This window comes from Amblyraja radiata, chromosome 19 (assembly GCF_010909765.2).
Source record: "Amblyraja radiata isolate CabotCenter1 chromosome 19, sAmbRad1.1.pri, whole genome shotgun sequence".
Lineage (NCBI taxonomy): Eukaryota > Metazoa > Chordata > Chondrichthyes > Rajiformes > Rajidae > Amblyraja > Amblyraja radiata.
Window position 1 is genome coordinate 43,726,398 of NC_045974.1, and position 20,792 is coordinate 43,747,189.

Consider the following 20,792-nt stretch of genomic DNA (forward strand, 5'->3'; position numbering starts at 1 on the left):
TAAGTGGGACAGGGGCATTATAAGCATCAGCCAGATGCCAGTTAGAGTTGGGTGGCAAGTATGACTGGCTGCAGCTGGATGGAAAGGGGCAGCTCAGGACAATACAGGCACAAGAAAGGGAGAGGGGGTTTTGAGGATCATCAGCAGATGTAACAGAAATCCAGGACAGTGCCTGCTCCACCCGCCTCTGCGGAAGACAAATATAAATAATTACCGGTGGTGAATTATTTGGAGTATTGCTGGTCATCCCATTACAGGAAAGACGTGGAGGCTTTGGAGATGGTGTGGAGAAGGTTTACCAGAATGCTGCCCATATTAGAAGGTTTCAACTGCAGGGAGAGGTTGGATAGACTTGGATTGTTTTCTCTGGAAAGTCGAGGTTGAGGGGAAACATGATAGTTATATTAAATGATGAGAGGCATAGATAGGGTAGACAGTTGGAACCTTTTTTCTAGGGTGGAAATGTCCAACACAAGAAGGCATAGCTATAAAATGAGAAGGGGAAAGTTGAATGGAGATATGCGGGCCAAGTTTGTTTTTACACAGAAGGTGGTGGAGTCTGGAACATTGCACGGGTGGTAGCAGAGGCAGGTAGGATAGTGGAGTTTAAGAGGCTTTTAGATAGGCACATGGAAATGCTGGGAATATAGGGGTATGGATCACTTACAGGCAAGTTGGATCAGTTTAACTTAGCATCATGTTCGCTCAAACATTGTGTGCTTAAGGGTCCATTCCTGCGCTATACTGTTTTAATGAAAGAATCAGGCTCTTTAAGGATTGGTGTTACAGCAACACTGAAAATGTGTTCCTGCCACATGCCGAGTCAATCGTGAACGCGTGCAATGAAACTTTACAAAACTGGCCTCAAACAGCCATGATGCCTCATTTTTGCATTCTCCTCCTTCAGGCAGGACCACAGAGCTTTAAAAATTATAGGAAATGGCACACCTCCACTCTGAAACCAGCATACAAATCGCATGCCATATTAGATCCACAGGCAGCTGCATTATGCCTGTAAATTGGGACTAGTAACATTACATTTCTAGGCCATTGTAAAATCCCTCTCTCTCTCTATGCCTCTCACTGGAGCAGCTCAACTGAAAACTAATGAAACAAAACTAACTGATGCAGGTGGTTTCAAGTGTCAAGCAGTGCTGGGATTTGAACTCTCAGCCATCTGGATGGGAGCCAAGTGCTCAGCCACTTAAGCTACTGAACTGAAAATATTTTTCAGTCCATGCAAAAAATATTGACAAAATGCTTATTGCATGGTTCTTTACAATTATCCTGTTACCATTCATGATGTGTTAAAAATTGGGATCCAAGAATACAATTTCTGTTGAAAGCACAGGGCAGGATAATGTCATTTTTAAACTGAGTTGAACTGAAATTTTATGTTACTAAATCATCAACATATGCAGATTTAAAAAAATCTGTTTGATGTCTGGTTTGAAATCATTTTTATTTAATGTACATTATATGCAATTTCTTCAAGAAGTATTCAAATGGCAATATCATTCTACCCTTGCTTACTCTCTCACACACCCCAAATATCAGAAAGCAGTTTTCAAATAAAGGTGTTCCATATAATTTGATCTGTGGGCAATGGTTTTAACGTGGTTTAAGTTCAATCTACAACTGGCAACAAAGGGGATATTATCTCTTTATCCAATATTCAAAACATATTGAGTATTAAATTAAATGAAAAAATATTAAAGCTCTTTGTAAGACAAATACTCATTCTGCTACTGGTGCTTAGAATCCTACCTGATGAAATGGGAATGTTGTACTTATCACCGTGTCTTCTTCGAATTGGTCCCACATTGTGCACGTTGGCTGGAGTGATTACGGAGGGTCCTTGCGTGACAGGGGTGACTGGGGCTGTTGGTGTGGTGGGAGTCTGAGGTAAACTCTGTGGGGAAGTCTCTGAAATGTTCTTAGACATTGTGACACTCGACACCAGATTCAGCTGAGGAGGCCCAAGAGGAGGAGTGGGGAAAAGCAGAGACAGGAGAAAGAAGGCTTTAAAAGGTTTGACAAATGAGAGTGGATTCACTTCTACAGCTGTGTTGCCACTAATAAGCAGCAAAGGAAGCAGCCAATCTCAGCTAATTACAGGATGAAATTGTATCATAAGAACTCTAATTAGAGGATGCTGTTAGAGATTATCTAATGATCTGATCCAACATTACTCAGGCCCAACTCATTCTAGTTTGTCCCAACTGTCTCTCCCTAATAAAAGCGGCTACCAAAGTTCCATGCTTGTGGCTGTCTATTCATAAGGGCTGAAAAACAAAGCAGATTATCAAAGGATCCAGTTACTGCAAAGGGGACTGGAAATAGTTGCTGCTACTCCACTACTGCTGCTGCAGTTCTTGCATCGTCCCAAATCTCAGCTGAGAAGCTGCAGCCAGCTGGAAAATTTCACACTGACCTTTGCTCTCACTGCTAATTTGGTGGAATGGTAATGACATTACTACATATTCAAACAAAATTGTCTTAATTGCAAATTAGCCAGAGGAGGCTGAAATTTTTCAAATTAAATATGATTGTAGATGGCGAGTGGAATGAAATTTCTTCACTAACAATCATTTGTGGCATGTGTTAGCAAATATAATGAAATGTCAAGTTTGCCAATTCCTCTGGAAGTATCATTTTCAATTTATGATTACAGTGTCAGTTATTGCTGATGTACCCTGGAATATGGGTGTCAGGGAAGAAAAAGGAAAAGAAGGAAAGAATGATGCACATTATTTAACAGTGTGTCCTTCACCTACTTCTACCAATAAAATTCCATATCCATTAATGAAAAAAAATTAATGTCACCTCTTTTATATTTACCACACATCCATTGTCATAAAGAGCATCTAATTAAGAAAATTTACACTCACCCACTGTGAAAAGATTTCTGCCAAATTCTTAAGTGATGCTCTTAATGGCTAATTTGTAGTCATTTTCAATCTATTCTGGAGGATAATTTCTCGATTTGGGAAAACTGTAATGTTATCTTGTCATTGCACAAAACTAGAAAATCAGGAATTGTGCAGGAAATTGCCACTGACTAAAGTAATTCAGGCACAGCTGTTGTTCCAAATATTATGTATTCATCTATAGAAAAACACCTTTTTCATTTGGTGTAGATTATGCATTTAACATTGATTGATCTTACTTTGAGGATTTGTTTTACATGTTTAGAGAGTAGAAAAATTTGTTAAAGAAACAAAAATTAACATATGCCAGCTAATTGTTCTGCATTCTTGGGTAGGAGCCAGGAGAAGCTCACTGGCAGTCTAATAACAGCGCCTGGCACCCTGAAGGCAATCCCTAGTGCATCTGTTCCCAATAAACCACAAACTGTTTTATTCTACTGCTACCCACAGCTTGCAGCCTGACGTGTGAAATCCACTTATGTTTATATATAAATTTCACGGTGACTCAAATACTGTAACTATCCTAATAAATAAACAAGACCGTGTTAAAAAATTATAAAAAATCATACCAGCTTTACAATTCATTTACATATTGCATTCAAGGAAACATTTTACAAAGCTTCAACGCATTCCTGTAATAAAAAAATCAAATAATTTTCTTATTTGAAATTTGATTGTAAGTCTATTTGCTTAATGGGTTTCTGGATAAATCAGCAATTTGATTAGGATTTTTTTTTTAAATTTAAATCTCAAATTAACTAGCTTGTGAAAATTACATAAATACTGTTCAAAATAATATTCACAATTCTGTACACCAAGATAATTTTCAATTATAAAAGTTCATAAAATCACCATCATTAAAAAAAATGCTGTGACTTATCTACTGTAGCTGATTATGTTTACAGGGTTATGATAATTTATTTTATCTTAGAGTAATAACAAGCAGAACATGTTTCTGGATGGCACTCATGTTCTGATAAAATAGAATTTATTAAAGCTAAATAAGGAAAAGCATGTAAAAGCTGGGATGAGCACTTAGCTACCTCAACTCATCTGAATATATTCAAGGTTGGGTGAAACTCATTATTCAGGACTTACAGCCTTGATAACTTTGATTTTCATCCATCCATAGCATGGCCAAAAGGTACCATTTAATGAAGTACCATCCAGAGAGTAAATGGGGTCATATAATAGACAGTGCAGTTGCACCTTGTGTTCATGTGCTGATAGCTGTTAAGGGTGTAGTGATGAACCAACAGAGCTCATTTTGCCTTGGTAATAAATTCATACTATTAATATTTATCAAATGTGTGGGCTGTCTCAACTGAGCCACTGCATATGAGGACATAAATCAGTACTATCATATCAATTATGGAGCTCTTTTTGTGCAGTATATAAATTTTAGAGTTCTTTTTGTACACTGTTCCCCTTTTCAACCATTCAAAGGCTAACAGTGCCATGTAATACATTGTAGAGAGCACAAGTGTCCAGTGGGAAGAGGAAAAGACTGTGGTTTCAATTCGACTTGCTCATCTAAGGATTCCCTATTAATTACCCATCATCAAATGCAATTAGACATTCTTTCATGTGTGGTTTATGTAATGTAATACTTGAGTTACATTATTCAAGTTCAGTTTTAGAATATAAGCTGAAGATCCTTTATTAGTGCAGATCTTACCACACTGTTGGACTTTTACAAATTTACTAATTGAATAATTTATTTATAAAGAATGAGCTGCAGATTCCTGATGGATTTACTCAATAAGAATTTTATCTTTAAACTTTATGTACTGGTGAATGCAATATGGAATAAGAAGTGATCAGAGTATTATTCATTTAAAATAAATGAATAAAGCAGTGTATTAAACCAAGTTGTCTTTCAACAAGATTGCTCCTCCCCCATTTTAATTAAGCTGCAACAAAATTCTTAATACAAATTAGAAATTGGGGCTATTAATTTCCCAAGTAATTTGTCTGTCTGGGGATTCAAACTCACAACCAGAAGGTCACGAGTTGGATTTCCTAAGGTGTCCGTCACCTGAATACAATTTCCTTAGTCGAGGTGTTATCAGTTTTCAGTTGAGCTAAATGATGCTGTGGTGCAGAGAGCAATGTATGTGATCTAAGTCAGAAGGGGGTCAGCACTGCCTAGTTGCATCTCCTGTTAGTCAATAACAAAGCACTACTTGTCATCATCATGAGAAAGCTCTTGCTCTCGACTATCCCTATCCTCACATGCTCACGGACTTGTTAGCAACAAGCATTCTCCAAGGGATAAGGGAAAAAGACATATATGTGTGTGTGCGTGTACGTGTGCGTGTGTGGGCCTGTGCGTGCGTGTGTGTATGTGTGTGGGCCTGTGCGTGTGTGCGCGTGCGTGCGTGCGTGTGTGTGTGTGCGTGTGTGGCCTGTGTGTGTGCGCCTGTATGTGCGCATATGTGCGCACGTGCGTGAGTGTGTGTGTGCGCATGTGTACGTGTGCGCGCGTGCCATGTGTGCGTGCGCGTGTGTGTGTGTGGGCCTGTGTGTGTGCGCGCGTGTGTGTGTGTGGGCCTGTGCGTGTGTGCGCGTGTATAAAACAGTTCAGTTTGGCAGAACAAGTGCAGTTTTGATTACAGGAATTGAAACAATATTATGTGTGTTTCTCCCCTAACTGTCCAACACAGACTTGCAGTGGAATGAACGACCCTTCTCACCAAGCCAATTTTACCATATAGTGTTTAACTGATGCTGAACTTCTTTAGGCAGGGTTGGGAGTGGTGGAGGAGTTTAAATTGACACTTGAACATCTCTGAAAGTAACAAAGCATTTTCAAAGTTTAAAGATCAAAGAATCATGTTTTGCATCCAATCTAACTTATACTAAACTAACATACTAAAGGCACAAAATTCATCATGATGGTTTTAATTTTATTTCATTTATCAAGCAAGGTATTCACAACAAGAACTTTCATTTTGACAGTTCATACCGGGTTTGCTTTAAAATAAAATGCTTTAGATACTATTTCGGCAGACAGTAAATTCTAGTACTTCACCTTTAAGTAACTCCATTCAATGTCTTTCCAGTAATGACATAAGAACTCCATTCAATGCTTTGCCAGTAATGACATAGCTATATAGCAGTGCAATTGATGCCCAATAAAATTCTCTTCGCTAGCAAAGTGTATTTGTAAATCCATCAAAATAAAATGTTCTAACAATTCAGCAGTCATCTCAAGTCAGTTATTTGTCACAAGTGAAGTATATTACTTTGTCAAAGTAGAATGTAGCATGTCTATTTTATTTCAACAAAAAGCTATCTACTAACATTGTTCATAACCACACGTAATGCTTAGGTTTTGGTATAACCATTCTATATGGAAACTGTTGAGACAATTGTTTATTTTTATGGTATGTAATATTTATTATATGCTGTGATCTCTCTTCAATGAATTGTTGAATATTAAACTTACAGGTTTCGGACATGGCTTAGGATCAGAAGGTCTCATATGGAGGTGGGTCATCATTGCCTGAAGACGTTCACGTTCTTTAGAAAGCTGTTATTGAACAAACAGAAACTAAATCACTTGCAAAATACTTTTAAAATGTTTGTGATGGCATGAATCTTATTTCTCTAAGTTTGTTCTAAAGAAATAGACAACTTCATATGAAGCACTCATCGTTTAAGCCTCCCTTGTGTTAAAAGGTCACAGAAAAACAAATAACACTTCATCTTTTTGTCAATAGAAGAATTTAGGTCATATATGTAGTGACAGTAACAAGTTACCAAGAAGACAAATAAGTAGGCCCTTGGTGTTCTGTTAAACTCCCGTGGACACTGTGAGGAATGGAACAAAGCCAGCAGCTGGAAAAAAGTGAAGGGTTCTCAAAACACTGTGCCTGCCAGAATCATCTGCATGCTTCATCCTTTCCCTCTGAGGTCCAGTTACTGCCCCCTACAATCTGCCATCATCAATCTAATTCAATAGAGTGACAGAGACCTGGCAGAGTCTTGCCCTTATCTCCGTCACAGAGTCTGGGTCCACATTGCACTGGGTCTCATTACAAACAACGGACTTTATACCAAGCGATTGTTTCTATACTCGGCGAGAAGGAAACTTATTAATTGGCCACCTAGAATGCAGGATCATTGAGAGAAGATTGTTTCCTTGTGTTTTAAAATTATATATTGCTCAGTCAGCTAAAATTATAGCTAAGATCTTATTTCTTCAAATCGCAAATAAAACCATGAAATTTAAGGAGAGGAATAAACAATATATAAAACAAAGGTCAGTTTTACTGAAAATAGAAACCCCTTTCATTCCTGACAAACATTATATGCAGGAGTACTAAGATACCAGCTGGAAGAGGTACCTGTATATAATATGAAAGAGGAGCTTGTACATGGTTTAGAAAGGGGGAATGGAAAGTGATTACCCAATATTGGTTTCTGATATATTCACACTGTTAGGTGGAGTCTGGAAAAAAGGTTTTGTGGACACTTTCTTGGCAATTAAATAATCCATTCTTCAGAAGATTTGAATAGGTTAGGATTTTATTTAAGTGACTCGGTGGTGGTAGTGGGTGTGAGAAGGGGGAATGTAGAGTTACTTTAAAGTAATCTTTTATTACATTACGATTTAAGGTCTAACCAAGCTATTAATCCACAATTGAATCTGAAATCCCAGCAATTAATTTCCCTACATTTTCATGAAAAATATTATTGTTTATTAAATGTAGCACGGGAATTAATACATGAACCAGGAAAGATTGAAGAAAGACAGAAAACAGATAGATGGAAGTGGTATTGTTAAATGCTTAGTGTATTCAAACTACTGTATCAGACCCAGTTTACCTGGATCTCCAACTGCTGCACAACTTGCATTTGGACCCGACACTGTGCAGTACTCCTGTCATCTAATGCATGCTCGTTATTAAGGTGCCTGCAAGTAGAAAATATGTATCAGGCTGTTTGTTTGGTACACCACAATTGTTATTTATGTAACTCTGTAAGGCATCATAATAAGCATTGTTACGGTCAAATGATACAGCATATGACATTACACAAAACTGTCAATCAGCTTTCATGCGATCAGCTTTAACATTGTATGGGCATCTTTGTGACTTTTAGGTCCATTAACTAGGCTTCAAAAGGAAAAGGATGATGTTGGCTGCAACCAAAAAAGGGAGGAGTAATAAAAATCTAAAATTATTTTGTCAAATTTTAGCCTAACAGCAGCAAACATAAGATATCATGACACAGAATGAAGCTTTTCAAAACAGCTTCAGTTGCCGTCACTCTTCACTTTACCTAGAGCACTGCAATGTTTTACCTTTGAGTTTCACAGTGTTATGCCTGGCAAGAATTATAATGAAGGCTGATGTACATTTGCACTACTTTTAAGGTAAGTAAGCATTAGTGATTCATACATACAGTGAGGGATGGGATACAGAGGATATTGTGGGAAATCACAGGAGCACAGCTGTACTACCTTATCCAATAATGTTAATGGAAGAAAATCACAGGCATATGCTCTGTAATTTCATACAATGGGCTTCCCAATATAATGACAGCAGCAAATCAACCTAAATTTCACTGTAAACACTTTACGAGGGCACAAGAGACTGCAGATGCACGAATCTGGAGCGGAAAAAAAAAAGACTGCTTGACGAGACACAAGGAATCTTGAATCTTGGGCAATAGACAAAGTGCTGGAGAAACTCAACTGGTCGAGAAGCATTTGTGGGGGAAAGGAACTGCCAACATTTTAGGCTGGGATTGTCCCGAGTCTAGACTGGACACATTGACAATTCCGTTCCCTCACAGTGACTTCTTAACCTGCTGAGTTCATTCTGCAATCTCCTTTTTGCGAAACATTTTATGACATGGCCAGCACATGCAAACCCTTGATTCCAGCTCAAGCAGAACTTTTTGAAGAGACTAAAGAAACAGAATTATTTCAGCCAAAGTTAATTCATTTATATTTTCTTATTTGTATTTTATCTACAATTAGTTTCCATGTTCAGATTCTTGTTTTTAATGAAATAATACCATTAATATTTGGGCTTATTTTGATGACAATCAAAAGATTGTGAGGATTTTTATTCATGTTTGAATATGCAGTTTTAAGAGCAAAGTTGCAGTAATGATTTTAGGACCATTATTTTACCTTTGGCAAGTAGCTACTAACATACTGCTTCCATTTGTCTAATCCTAGCAGTTGTTATTGCCAGGGTGGAACTAATTTAGGCAATAATGATCTTCATGGATATAATTCCATCTAAGTCTCAGTAACAGTTTTAAACCTTCCCTTAGATTATTGATTTGCATTGAGCACCATGTACAGAGCATTTAATTAAGACACAAGTGACAACTCGAGCTGCAAATTACTATGTAATATTCACTGGACCTCAAGTTTCATTTAAAATATTGAATCATGAAGTCCCAGTGAACTTTATACAAATCACCAGAAACAGTCATTTAGCCCAATGAGTCAATGTTGTTCTTTGTCCTCCACTTGAAATGCAAATTCTATTCGCAATCAGACAGGGTAACAGTTTAAAATGAGCAAAACTAGTTCACAAAAGATAGACACGAAAAACTGAGGGACCTCAGCGGGTCAGGCAGCATATCTGGAGAAAAGGAATAGGCCTTCTTCAGAAGGGTCTCGACCCAAAATGTCAACTATTCCTTTTCTCCAGAGATGCTGCCTGACCCGCTGAGTTACTCCAGCGTTTTGTGTCTATCTTTTGTGAACTAGTTTTGGTCATTTTAAGATGCTCAGTTTAAACCAGCATCTGCAGTTCCTTCCTACACAAAACTAGTTCACAATCCTTTGTAGTAATATAATGGCCTTATAATTAGTTTGTAAAAAAATAACATCAGTGTGAACTGCAAAATTATATTTCAAGTCTACTTTTCAATGTTTACATTCCTTATGTCATTTTCTGAGGAGATTAATTAAAAATAAATGCCTACCCCATGCTCATGCTAGAATTGAAAAGTAATCAATGCTTATCCTTATGCTTCTCTGGAAAGATTTTGAATGCTTTTGGATGAAAAGTGATGAGAAGACATATACTAAAAATACATGTGGTAATGCAAATGAAAATATGGTGATTACGGAGTTTACATAAATATATTATTTTTTTAAATTAAGCTACACTGAAGCTAAAGACTCATTAACTGCATCAGCATTTTGAATGCCTTAACCAGTGTTAATACAGTGCGTACAAAAACATGGGCTTAAACCCTTAGTGGACAATGGCACTGATTGGAGATAAATGAAGAAGAAGATGTGTTAACTATTAATTTGTAAGTGGTACTACGCATGGGTTTGGGAAACTTGGATTCTGTAAAAGAAAATACGACTCTTGGCATTGAGAATATTTTCTCTTCAAATGGAGAGATGTGGATTATGAGCAGGCCAACAAGTGTTTGGTCTTGCCTTCATGTTTGGCACAGACATTGTATGTCTATGGGCCTCTTCCTGTGTTGTACTCATCTATGGTCTATGTCCTATTCCTGCATGATGAGCACTTAGCATGCTGAACATCCAGCTAAATGCAACTAAAAACCAATGCCAATGCAAAACAAAAAGAGTTGTTTCCAAATAAAGCCCTCAAATTACCCAATCCCCAATGTTTAATGTTAGCTTAGTAGGGAAAGGCTTTCTTTCTATCGTATAAGAACATTTAAAAAAAAGACAAAAATGTTTGATAGAAAAAGATAACTTTGGTAACAAAAACAGCAAGAACAAGCAGGTAAAACATGTTGGAATGAAAGAGCAAAGAATTTGAGAAGACGTCCATCTCAATATCTAGGAAGAAAATGCACATGGTAGAATTTTTTTTTAAATAAAACCAAAATGCATTCTTTAAAGAGAGTGTTATTGGAATTTTCTCACTCCTCCCTGCAGAGATTCAGACACTTCATCTCTTGCTTTTATACACAGTGCTTTCAAGCACTCATATTAAACTTCATATGTTGTAGCGCATTTCAAGGTGTATTTATACTTAAATGACAAGGGTTCAGTGAATGTAACTAGTAAGTACCCGAGCCATACAGACTAGAAAGGTCCAGGTCAATCCTTTATCTGTAGCATATGACCTGATTTCTGGCCAAGATTAACATTGAACCTAAACTATGGAGCATAAAATCAGCCAGATTTCCCTCTTCCAATACAATACCTATTTCTGAAGATGAGTATTTGTCTACGCCTAATGAGGAAAAGATTGGACTTCCAAATTCCAATATACTAACACCCAGTCGTAAGATGCACGCACACATTAATAATTGTCATCTATATTTAAGTCCAGCAAAAAAATAAGCAGAATGAATATAAACAGCCGTAGTTTGTTAAATTAGGCAAATCTTTAGATAATATGCAGCCTTCACATTTTCTATATATGTGAATCTTAATGAATAATTAAAATATAATAAAACACGAATGCCCTTCAACTACACTGCAGCAGTTGTAGAAAACTGCAGTTAGCTAAGCCATTACTGCTCTGCAACAACTGTAAGCATGAAAATAGTTATCGGCATTGCCCGTCAAACTTAGACTATATAACATTGACATCTGCTCACGTTTGTTAACATCACTACAAAGAACAAAGCTGAAAATAGTGGCAATGCTATACCACAGATTCAATTTGGTTCAATTTTCAATGGAAATCAAAAGATTTAAATTCCAATACAAGCCTTCGTTGCGTTAAATGAAAGCAAAAAAAGGAAGGTCTTTGCAAAGTTATGTGAGGCAATGCCTCTCTGTCGAAATTATTATTGATGACAAATTCACAAAGCACCCTTAAAATGACATAGAATTTGGAAATGCCAAAGCTGCCACTTTCCTTTCTGTAATTATAGGCTAGCTTGCAGGCCTCTTATTATTTAAAGTATAAACTCTGTCAGATCAATGAACATGCAATATTCCATGCTTTTTTTTTGCTACATCTGCTGTCTCTTTTCCTTGCTATTGTTTACCAGCAATGAGCAAAATAATGTCTATTCATTCTCGTATTTAATTATGTCAATCATTCCTGCAAAATTGGACACTACCAAAGAAAAGGTAGGAATAAACCTCCACAATAATACATCAAGAGATCGTTCATAGGTTTAAATTATTAACCTATTTATTTATGATTATTTTATACAGAAATGATGACTCTCTTTCATGCTTTAGTAACCACTTCAGGTCAGACATATTGCTCCTCACAAATTCTCTATGATTTATATAACAAGAATGAGATAAGCTGAAAAATGATAGGATTGGTGGATTTTTTTTCAGCCTGTGCTTAATTGCTGTTTCAAAATGCATATGCAAAGGGACATTTCATTAATCATTTAATCACATCCCTAGCAGGAAGTTGGACCTAATGTTGCAAATACCCTTTTCATTTCAATACTCCATAATGCTATCGTATGCACTTGATATATTGCATATGTCATAAATTATAGCTGCTTCAAAACGACCAAGTGGATTGTTATCCCCATAGATGCTTGTTACAAAACCTTTATTAAGTTTTCTACTTATTGCCAGTTCTATTTCACAGCTTCATTCCGGTCTCCAATAACAGCTATTTCCAATGTCAAAGGTCTATAAATTACCCATGCAATCTCTAACACCATTTCACAGACCCGTTCTACTTCTACTGGTCTGCTAACAAGCCGATTACACACAAATTACTGAATACCTATGAAATATTTAAGTGCATCCTACTTTGCTATGCATTAATAAGAGGAAAGCAGTCTCTGGAATTCTGCTTGGCTGAAGTCCCTAATGTCCACTAATGAGGCTCTTACAGTGACTCTAGTTCAAATATAGAGGTGAAGGAAAAATGCAAAGGGTGCCTTCAAAAAGCCAGCACTGTGCAAACATTCCATGAGCTAGCTCTAATTTATGGGTCACTTTATAGATATATTGATTTTTGTTTTCAAAATGGAATAAATGATGTGGTTGTCTACCATTCAGTAAAGGAGTATGAAAGCCTTTCGGTAGATGGCCGATTCAGCCAGACCTCATGCTTAAGTCTGAAACTTGAATATCATTAGCATACCAACTTATTCACATTATTAATTAAAACATTTTTGAAGCAACGCGGTAAAGCGAAAAAAACCCAACTTGAATTTTTATGACTGTCTTTTAAAACTATTATAGGTCTCGATAAACAGAATCCATAGAAAGTTGTGATTGATTAATACTGCAACTGGAATATCTCAGAAAATGAATGTTACCATTTAATGCAAGAAACTGTGAACGGCTTTGGAGTTTTATCATATTTTCTATTTTTTCACACTTTTCATTCTGTATATTCCCTATTCACATGAGAGAATTAACTTTATTTTTATCTATAGGTCAAACTGCTTCTAATTCCCTTGGAAGGTATCTTCATTGAAAATACTGAATGAAATCGAATTATTATCTGACTCAGTAATTCTGAAGTACATTTGGTCAAAAGAAGATGAGGAGTGCTTTTTAGTTTCTTCAACACCAATCAGTTTGCTTCAGCCTGATTTAAAGCATTCTAATGGCAAACGAGAACTTCACAAAACTAACAGAACATTCAGTAATAGCATGCATTCTAATTCAAAGTAGTTGGACACCTAGCATTTCACCACAGTAGCTTAGAGTCTGACAAATGCACAGAAGTTAACAAACAAAACAATTTTATTAGTAGATCCATTGCGCACATTCTTACAATGTAAATATTTTCAGTTACAACATTTCCCATGAAAATTTATTTCTACAAAGTTTATACAGTGCAGTCACTTTCTGCATCAGATTTTACATCACTTGATATATTAGGTGTTTGACTTTCCACCAAGCACTGTTAAACCTGTTAAATATTTTGAGCATTTCTCTGAATATAACTATTTATTTTCCTTTGGATCATGCAAACTATTATTTTGAAATATGTCCAAATTATTGAATTTTCCAGGTGCTGCAATACTAGTGTAACAAATGTTTATACAAAATATTTAAATCAAACACAAAGAATAGAAATTGACTCTATTCCAATTCTAATTTATATTGCTATGTTTATAATATCATGAATTATGGTCAGTCTTGGCTGATGAAGTCATGATATGCTCGAACATCTTCAAAGGAAAGTACTTCTTTATATTTATCCAATGATGTTCGCACTGGTACATCTCCTTTGACACAAAAGGCTTCTTCAAATGTGGACAATGTTATAAGAGTAAAAGACTATCATTCTTTGTATGTTGGCAGCCTGCTACATATGGGTCAGAACGTAGAAAAATCTTAACTGGTTTCTTTACAGCATGCCTTTCTGGAAAATCTGTCTGATCCAGCATTCAAAACATGTACATACAATTTACTCATCAACCATCGGAATAGGTTACTGACTAAATATACCAATCTTCCAAACTTTTCAAGTCCTGCCATTGAACTGATCATCTTATCTCATTAGTCAGTTCTGAAAATGTACTGTTAAATTTGTCAATGGCAAAATGGTTAACTCCTGTCATCATCACTTAAGGCAAAGAATGTAAAACGTGCACCAACAAGTCTTCGGCAATGTTTCAGTGGCCCAAATGTTTATTATTTAAATGTTTACACAAATTTCTTCTTGTGACTCTTTTATAAATAGAGTAAAATTAATTAACCTGAGCCTTCAAGGTGAGGGCTTGCTGTCTCCTTTAACAATTATATATTTTTGGAGCCATGAAATGATCTTGTCATACAAGGGGGCAGGCAGTGAACTGTTCCAGTCCCAAACCTCCAGCCAGCATGAAGTATATCTAAAATGTTACATAAAATCAGAGCCTATTTAATAATGTTGTTTATTTAAAAATGTATTGAACATTTACACACATCAGACATTATTGAGTCAAATTACTCTATGACATTATTAAACTGAAAACAGGATGAAACTAAATTCCTTAGTTCTGTGATTGAGTCAGTTTATATCATACTTCAACGCTAGCCACCAAATATACTACCTCAGCAATGTATAGATAAAAATGCATTCAATTCCTCAGATGTTATTCTTCACTTCACCCAAAATCCATTCGATTATCAGAAAAGCAAGGCAGCAGCAATGTGTTTTCTACTGTAATCCCCTTTCCAAGTGCTTTTGTGTAACTGTCTTTTAAAAGAAAAACTGTAAACTGCTTCTTACTTAAGAGAAGTTCCACTTCAGCACCCAGACAAGATTCCCTTAGAAATTTCCATCAGTCAACTATGTGAATCCACAACATTGGCCTGGATCGGTTTTTTATTCCAACAGTAAGCATGCTTTATTAATTTTTCATCGTAGTACTGTATACTTGCATTAACTCTATTGTAAACCAGTAGTGAGCTCTTTCCTTCCTTTTATGAGGATATGCGTTTAGATTAGGAATGCTCTAAGGCCCAACCACCTTAATGACTTAACTGCTATTTGGAGTTACATATGACATGCTTGGGAGGCTGCAGGCTTTAATTCTGTTTTTTACTATAAAGTTAATGGATTGGAAAACAGTGTATCTCTTAACTAAGAAGTATTTAATAGAAATCTAAATCGATTTTAAAGAAAAAAATGTAATTGTCAATAACCTATATTGTGCATTTGAGTTAGTGTTATGTCTGTGAGAAATGGGTCACCACCTGAAGATCAAAGCATCCATTTTTAGTACAACCGTATATCTGAATTGTATGCTGGAGTCTATTTACAATTATAAAACAGAGTGCTCCAAGGATAATACACTTTTGTAAATATACATAGCTGTACAGTACAGATGGATCAGAAATTTCCTACAATGTTCAATGTGAACACACTATTTTAGATACTGATTATTGATGTTTAAGTTTTGCTTATAACATCAGCTGATTTTTTTAACCTTCTAGTGATAATATTAAATATTGATTTAATTGTATTATTATTTTCTATTGTTATAATTTCTATTCTTCTCAAAAGTAAATCTAGTCAAATTTTAGAATGTTAAACCAAGATAGCTGGATTACATTTGTAAAACCCTGCACTTTGTGGTTTTATGGTGATTAGCATGTTCACAGATAGTAATCATATACCACAGTATAGTCCAAGTCTTAACCCTTTGCTGATATATTAGGTTTTGGCAACAATTTACTCAACAATGTGCCAATTTTTTCTAAAATGTTGGCTAGGCTAACATTGTAATCTGAATTCTATATCACAAACATAATCTAATATAATTCAGAAAAAGTATGAATCTAACACGTCTTATTTTTTTCTTGCCTATTCTATTTGAATCTTAGTTTGAGATCAATGCATCTTCTGGTGTTTCTGAATGCTGATCTGCTTTGCAATACCCTGTAGTCTACAGTACTGTAAACACATCTTCTTTGATGTCCCTGCTAACATCCTGGCAACAAAGCAATGCAATTACAAATGAGCTAATTAACTAAATTGTTGATGGAGCATGAACAGTTCATTCACCCTGTTAGTTGCACCATGACAACAAGGGATTCTCAAATTGTGAAGTTACTCGTCTATACAAACTGCCTACAAACCACACCAGAGAGAAAGAGAAGCAGAATAAACAATAAGAAGTCTCTGTCACCAAGCTGTTGAAGTTGTACGTTGATTTTAATTACACTGTCCATTTTCAGAACAGTGGGCACATTTAAATTTGCACCTTCGCTTATGCACTTCCATTATTAAAGTTTGCTGGACGGATTGATTTTATTTATGAATCTGCAAATCAGGTGGATAAATTATTAAATTTCAGAGAAAGATTTTTTTTTTCAGAAATCCAATTCTGGACAAGTTGAATGTTTAAAACTGATGAGACGATACACGGAACATTTTGAATATTGTTTACTAGAACACCACTGGAACATTAGCAATGTTAAGATTTTATTTGCACGTGGGACAACTATTGCGAACTTCAAATGCAGAAATGATTGGAATGACTGTGGTAAACTTACTTCAAAAACTGTCCGAAATCTTCGCAAATGCTTTCACATCCAGGCCATTTACACACACCATGGCCATAGAGAGGATGACTGGCCCCAGTTTCCTCATGTGAAGAGCTGCGGCAGGATAAAACGGTGTCAGATTAATCTCAAAAGCCATAATCGTTGGAGGCTGCTAGCGCCTGTCAGGTTGCGATCAGTGACAAATAGGTCAAAACAGGTCAATTGAGCTCAGAACAGTCAGGAAAAATTAATCATTCTATTGAATAGTACAACTGCCAAGGCTGTATGATGTTCCAATTAGGACGGAAAGAGAGCCAAAGATGGCTGTTAATAAAGAGTGAAAGAAAATGGGATGACTGCATAACACTGCCTGATTATTTAGCCAGGTGACACTGATGTAAGATTTTTCACATCAAAATGCTGAATACAGTCATCACAGCAGAAACACAATAATTTTAACCTTCACTCTACATAAATTCAACTCTGGGAATACGATAAGTAGTATATTCACTTGATACAGGCTATTTTTGGAAGCCATGATATGTTAAATTGTATGTGTTAATAATGCAAAAACAGTAACTGAGCAGAACTTAAAATTATATTTTATTTCTTCATACAACCTCATAGCTGAAATGTATGTGTTGGCAAATGCAGCAAAGAAATTATTTTCACAAGTGTTTAACTAGCAGACATTGTGTTAAGCTATTTCCTTTATCGTGTGAATATAAACGGCTACTGAAGTGCAATCAAACATATTTTTGCGACCGGGCATTCTATTGTTTTGTGCGCAGAGAGGACACTTCAGTGGTTAATTAGGAATGTCACAATCTAAACATTTATAAATAAAAACCTTACATTTGCCTTAAATTCTCCATGATCAACACAGACCGTTATTAAAATATTCGATTTATAACCTATTTTCCTCAACGGAATATGCCTGTGTTTTGCTCTAGTGGGTATTCACATCAGCTGTTCCATTTATAAAAGAGATTTTTTTTTCCTGTTTATGAAGTATAAGAAAATGAATTTGCTATAATTATGAAGCGTATGTGGCATATCGATGGTATTTTAAATGATGGTTAATGATATCTGTACAGAATATAAAGGCAGCCATGGATGATCAACTTTTCCCAACATGTTTAAGATTTGCAAAACAGCAGCTTTTGTTGAAATCCTAATTTACTTTTTAAAGCATTCAGATTTCTCACACCTGAGAAATCATAAAAAAGACTTTCCATTGTTTCAATATCATAGTTTCCATTGTTCCACATCAATGTTGAGGTGTAAATCAGTTTACTAGAGAGCACACAGCAGACTGAGGAGATGGTTGAATGGCTGACAAAAGACCTGTAAAAATGAAAGATTTTCATTAACTCTTTCTACACTTATTGACAAGTTGTGTCTTTTGGGTGCGACTGGGTGGGCACAAGACATGATTAACAAATATCCATTGTACTCCATTACTTGATTCTAAACTATGACTAGGGTTGCCAACTTTCTCACTTCAAAATAAGGGACAACAGGTCAAAATAAGGGACAAATTCCTGACGGCAACTCGTTGACTGACTTGGCCATGACTGGGTGAATGATGAGTTGGCCCGGGTGCTGGACTGCACACAAAGCCCAGCCGGCGGGGCAGCTGAGGATTTTAACCTGGGTGCGCTTAACGTCACACGCAAAGTCCGGCGCCCCATCCAATTCATGAACCGATGATTGGCCATGAGAAGGAGAGGTGGTGGTGTCGGCGGTAAGTGAAGGTCCGAAGGTCGGACAGCTGGCTGAGCTGCCGATCAACATGGCCACAGGCGAAGTGCTGCTGCTGCACTCCATGGGCTTCACTACGCCTGGACGGGTGAGGTGGGGCCGGACCCAACAGTCCCCTCGACCCGAGTAGTAGCAGTCAAATACGGGACAAGGGAGGTCCCGTATGGGACAAACCAATTTTGCCCAATATACGGGATGTCCCGGCTAATACGCGACAGTTGGCAACAAGGTCCAAAGTTGTGTATCAATGTTTAAATCTCTTGGCCCAGACTAAATGAACGTGACATTCACAGGAAGTTTCAGGCAATGGAAGGGAGTTTATTTGTTAACTTAGACACTGTAGACACTGTAGACACTGCAAGCACTCAAGTAGCTATTTCTGACATGTTTTAAGATATTTAAAAAGAAGCTAATGAGTATTGCTGTGGTGACAGATCTAGGAGATTGTCCAGGGAAACAAAATATGTGGTAAGGAACTGCAGATGCTGATTTACACCAAAGATAGGCATACTATGCTGGAGTAACTCAGCGGGACAGGCCACATCTCTGCATAGAAGAATGTTTCAGGGATCTGATGAAGGGTCTCGACCCGAAACCCCACAATTCCTTCTATCCAGAGATGCTGCCTGTCCCGCTGAGTTACTCCAGCATTTTGTGTCTATCTTCAGGGAAAGAAAATGATAGAATTAAAATAAATGTATAATTGTTATGATAATTACAGTTAGCTTTATTATTATAATAAATTTACCCCAAATATTAACTTGTTAAAAGAAAGCTGTAAAGCATATCTAATGTTGTTAGTATGAATTTCAAAGTAATATGCAACTTTGGCAAAAATCCTATACAATTCAGTTTTCAGCTGTATAACAATCTAAAGTCTGCATCTCTGAATTCCCAATGATGTTTGAAATTTAGGAAGGAACTGCAGATGCTGGTTTAAACTGAAGATAGACTCAAAATGCTGGAGTAACTCAGCGGGTCAGGCAGCATCTCTGGAGAGAAGACTCTAATCAGACTGATCAGATATCAGACTGAAGATGGGTCTTGATCCGAAACGTCACTCATTCCTTCTCTTCAGAGATGCTGCTTGTCCCACTGAGTTACTCCACATTTTGTGTCTATCTGATGTTTGAGATTTGTTCAGTAAAAGTTTGTTTGTGACCTGAAATGGGAAGGAGAGATAAATTGACAACTGCTGTTTAGTGTGCAGGAGAAGAATGTGATGACTTCTGATTCCATCAGAAATCTGTTGTCATTGATGGGGGTTGTTATTCAATAGTGATTGGTTCCTATATTAATATAAATATTATTTGTCAAAAGAACGTTCTGGTTGAGAGTTAGCATGAGAGTTTTGTTCCTTCAAGTTTACTGCATATATGCAGATTATTTGAGCTGAAAAGAAGCTGATGAATGATTTGTTTATGTATTTTGTGTGAAATCCTTTACTGAAGGATCATAGATATTGTTTCAATCCAAGATATCCATGCCAACTGTAAAATGAATCTATTTCTTGGACTGTGTAATTTTAGGTTTAGACACTGTAGCAAAAAAAGGCCAGAATATATATATTTTACTTTTCACAATCAAAGATCTTTCCAGTGCTTTATAAACAATTGTGTATGAATGCAACTACTGTGTAATGTATGAATTGCTCTAACCAACATGTACTAATCAAATTTACTACAAATGACTATTAGCTACATAATGGCCATCAATTGATTCTGGTCAGGACACTGAAGGGACTCTTTAGCCTCCTGTGGTGGATACACTGGGATCTTTAACATCCACTTCAGAGGGCAGTGGTGCTTAGGATAAACATTGCTTCCAAAAGAGCAATATTCCCTCAGTATTACAGAAGAGTCAAGCTGCACCCAGATTTGCCAGTTACAGCTTGAACATGCAACATCCTTCATGGCAAAAATACTACCACTAAGCCATAGATGATACTTTATTTATACATAAAAACACCAGAAATGTTTCAAATTATTTAAAACTGTAAGCAACTTGGATTTGTTAAACAATTAATATCAATATCCTCCATATATCTGTATGTAGGTTACCAGAATCAGGTTTACTTGTTGAGCCAAGACAGAATGCAAAGACTTAGATTTTAGATTCATCCATGTGAGATTAAAAACTTTTTATGCGCCTTGGACCAAATACCTGCTCTTCAAAGGCTCGAGAAGCAGCAAAGGATTTATATTGGTGTATTA

General features: G+C 36.4%; 1 protein-coding gene across 6 annotated transcripts in view; it reads right to left on the bottom strand.

Annotated features, from left to right (window-relative positions):
• Positions 1-20,792, bottom strand: part of foxp2 (forkhead box P2) — a 374,605-nt gene that overhangs the window by 35,889 nt on the left and 317,924 nt on the right. For 4 of the 6 annotated variants that reach the window (XM_033038336.1, XM_033038335.1, XM_033038337.1 and 1 more), the window contains 4 exons: positions 16,825-16,929; positions 7,764-7,851; positions 6,382-6,465; positions 1,768-1,969 (listed from right to left, as the gene is read on the bottom strand). In XM_033038336.1, the coding sequence (XP_032894227.1) occupies positions 1,768-1,969; positions 6,382-6,465; positions 7,764-7,851; positions 16,825-16,929 (479 nt within the window). The other 2 variants (XM_033038340.1, XM_033038338.1) reach the window with 2 other exon arrangements.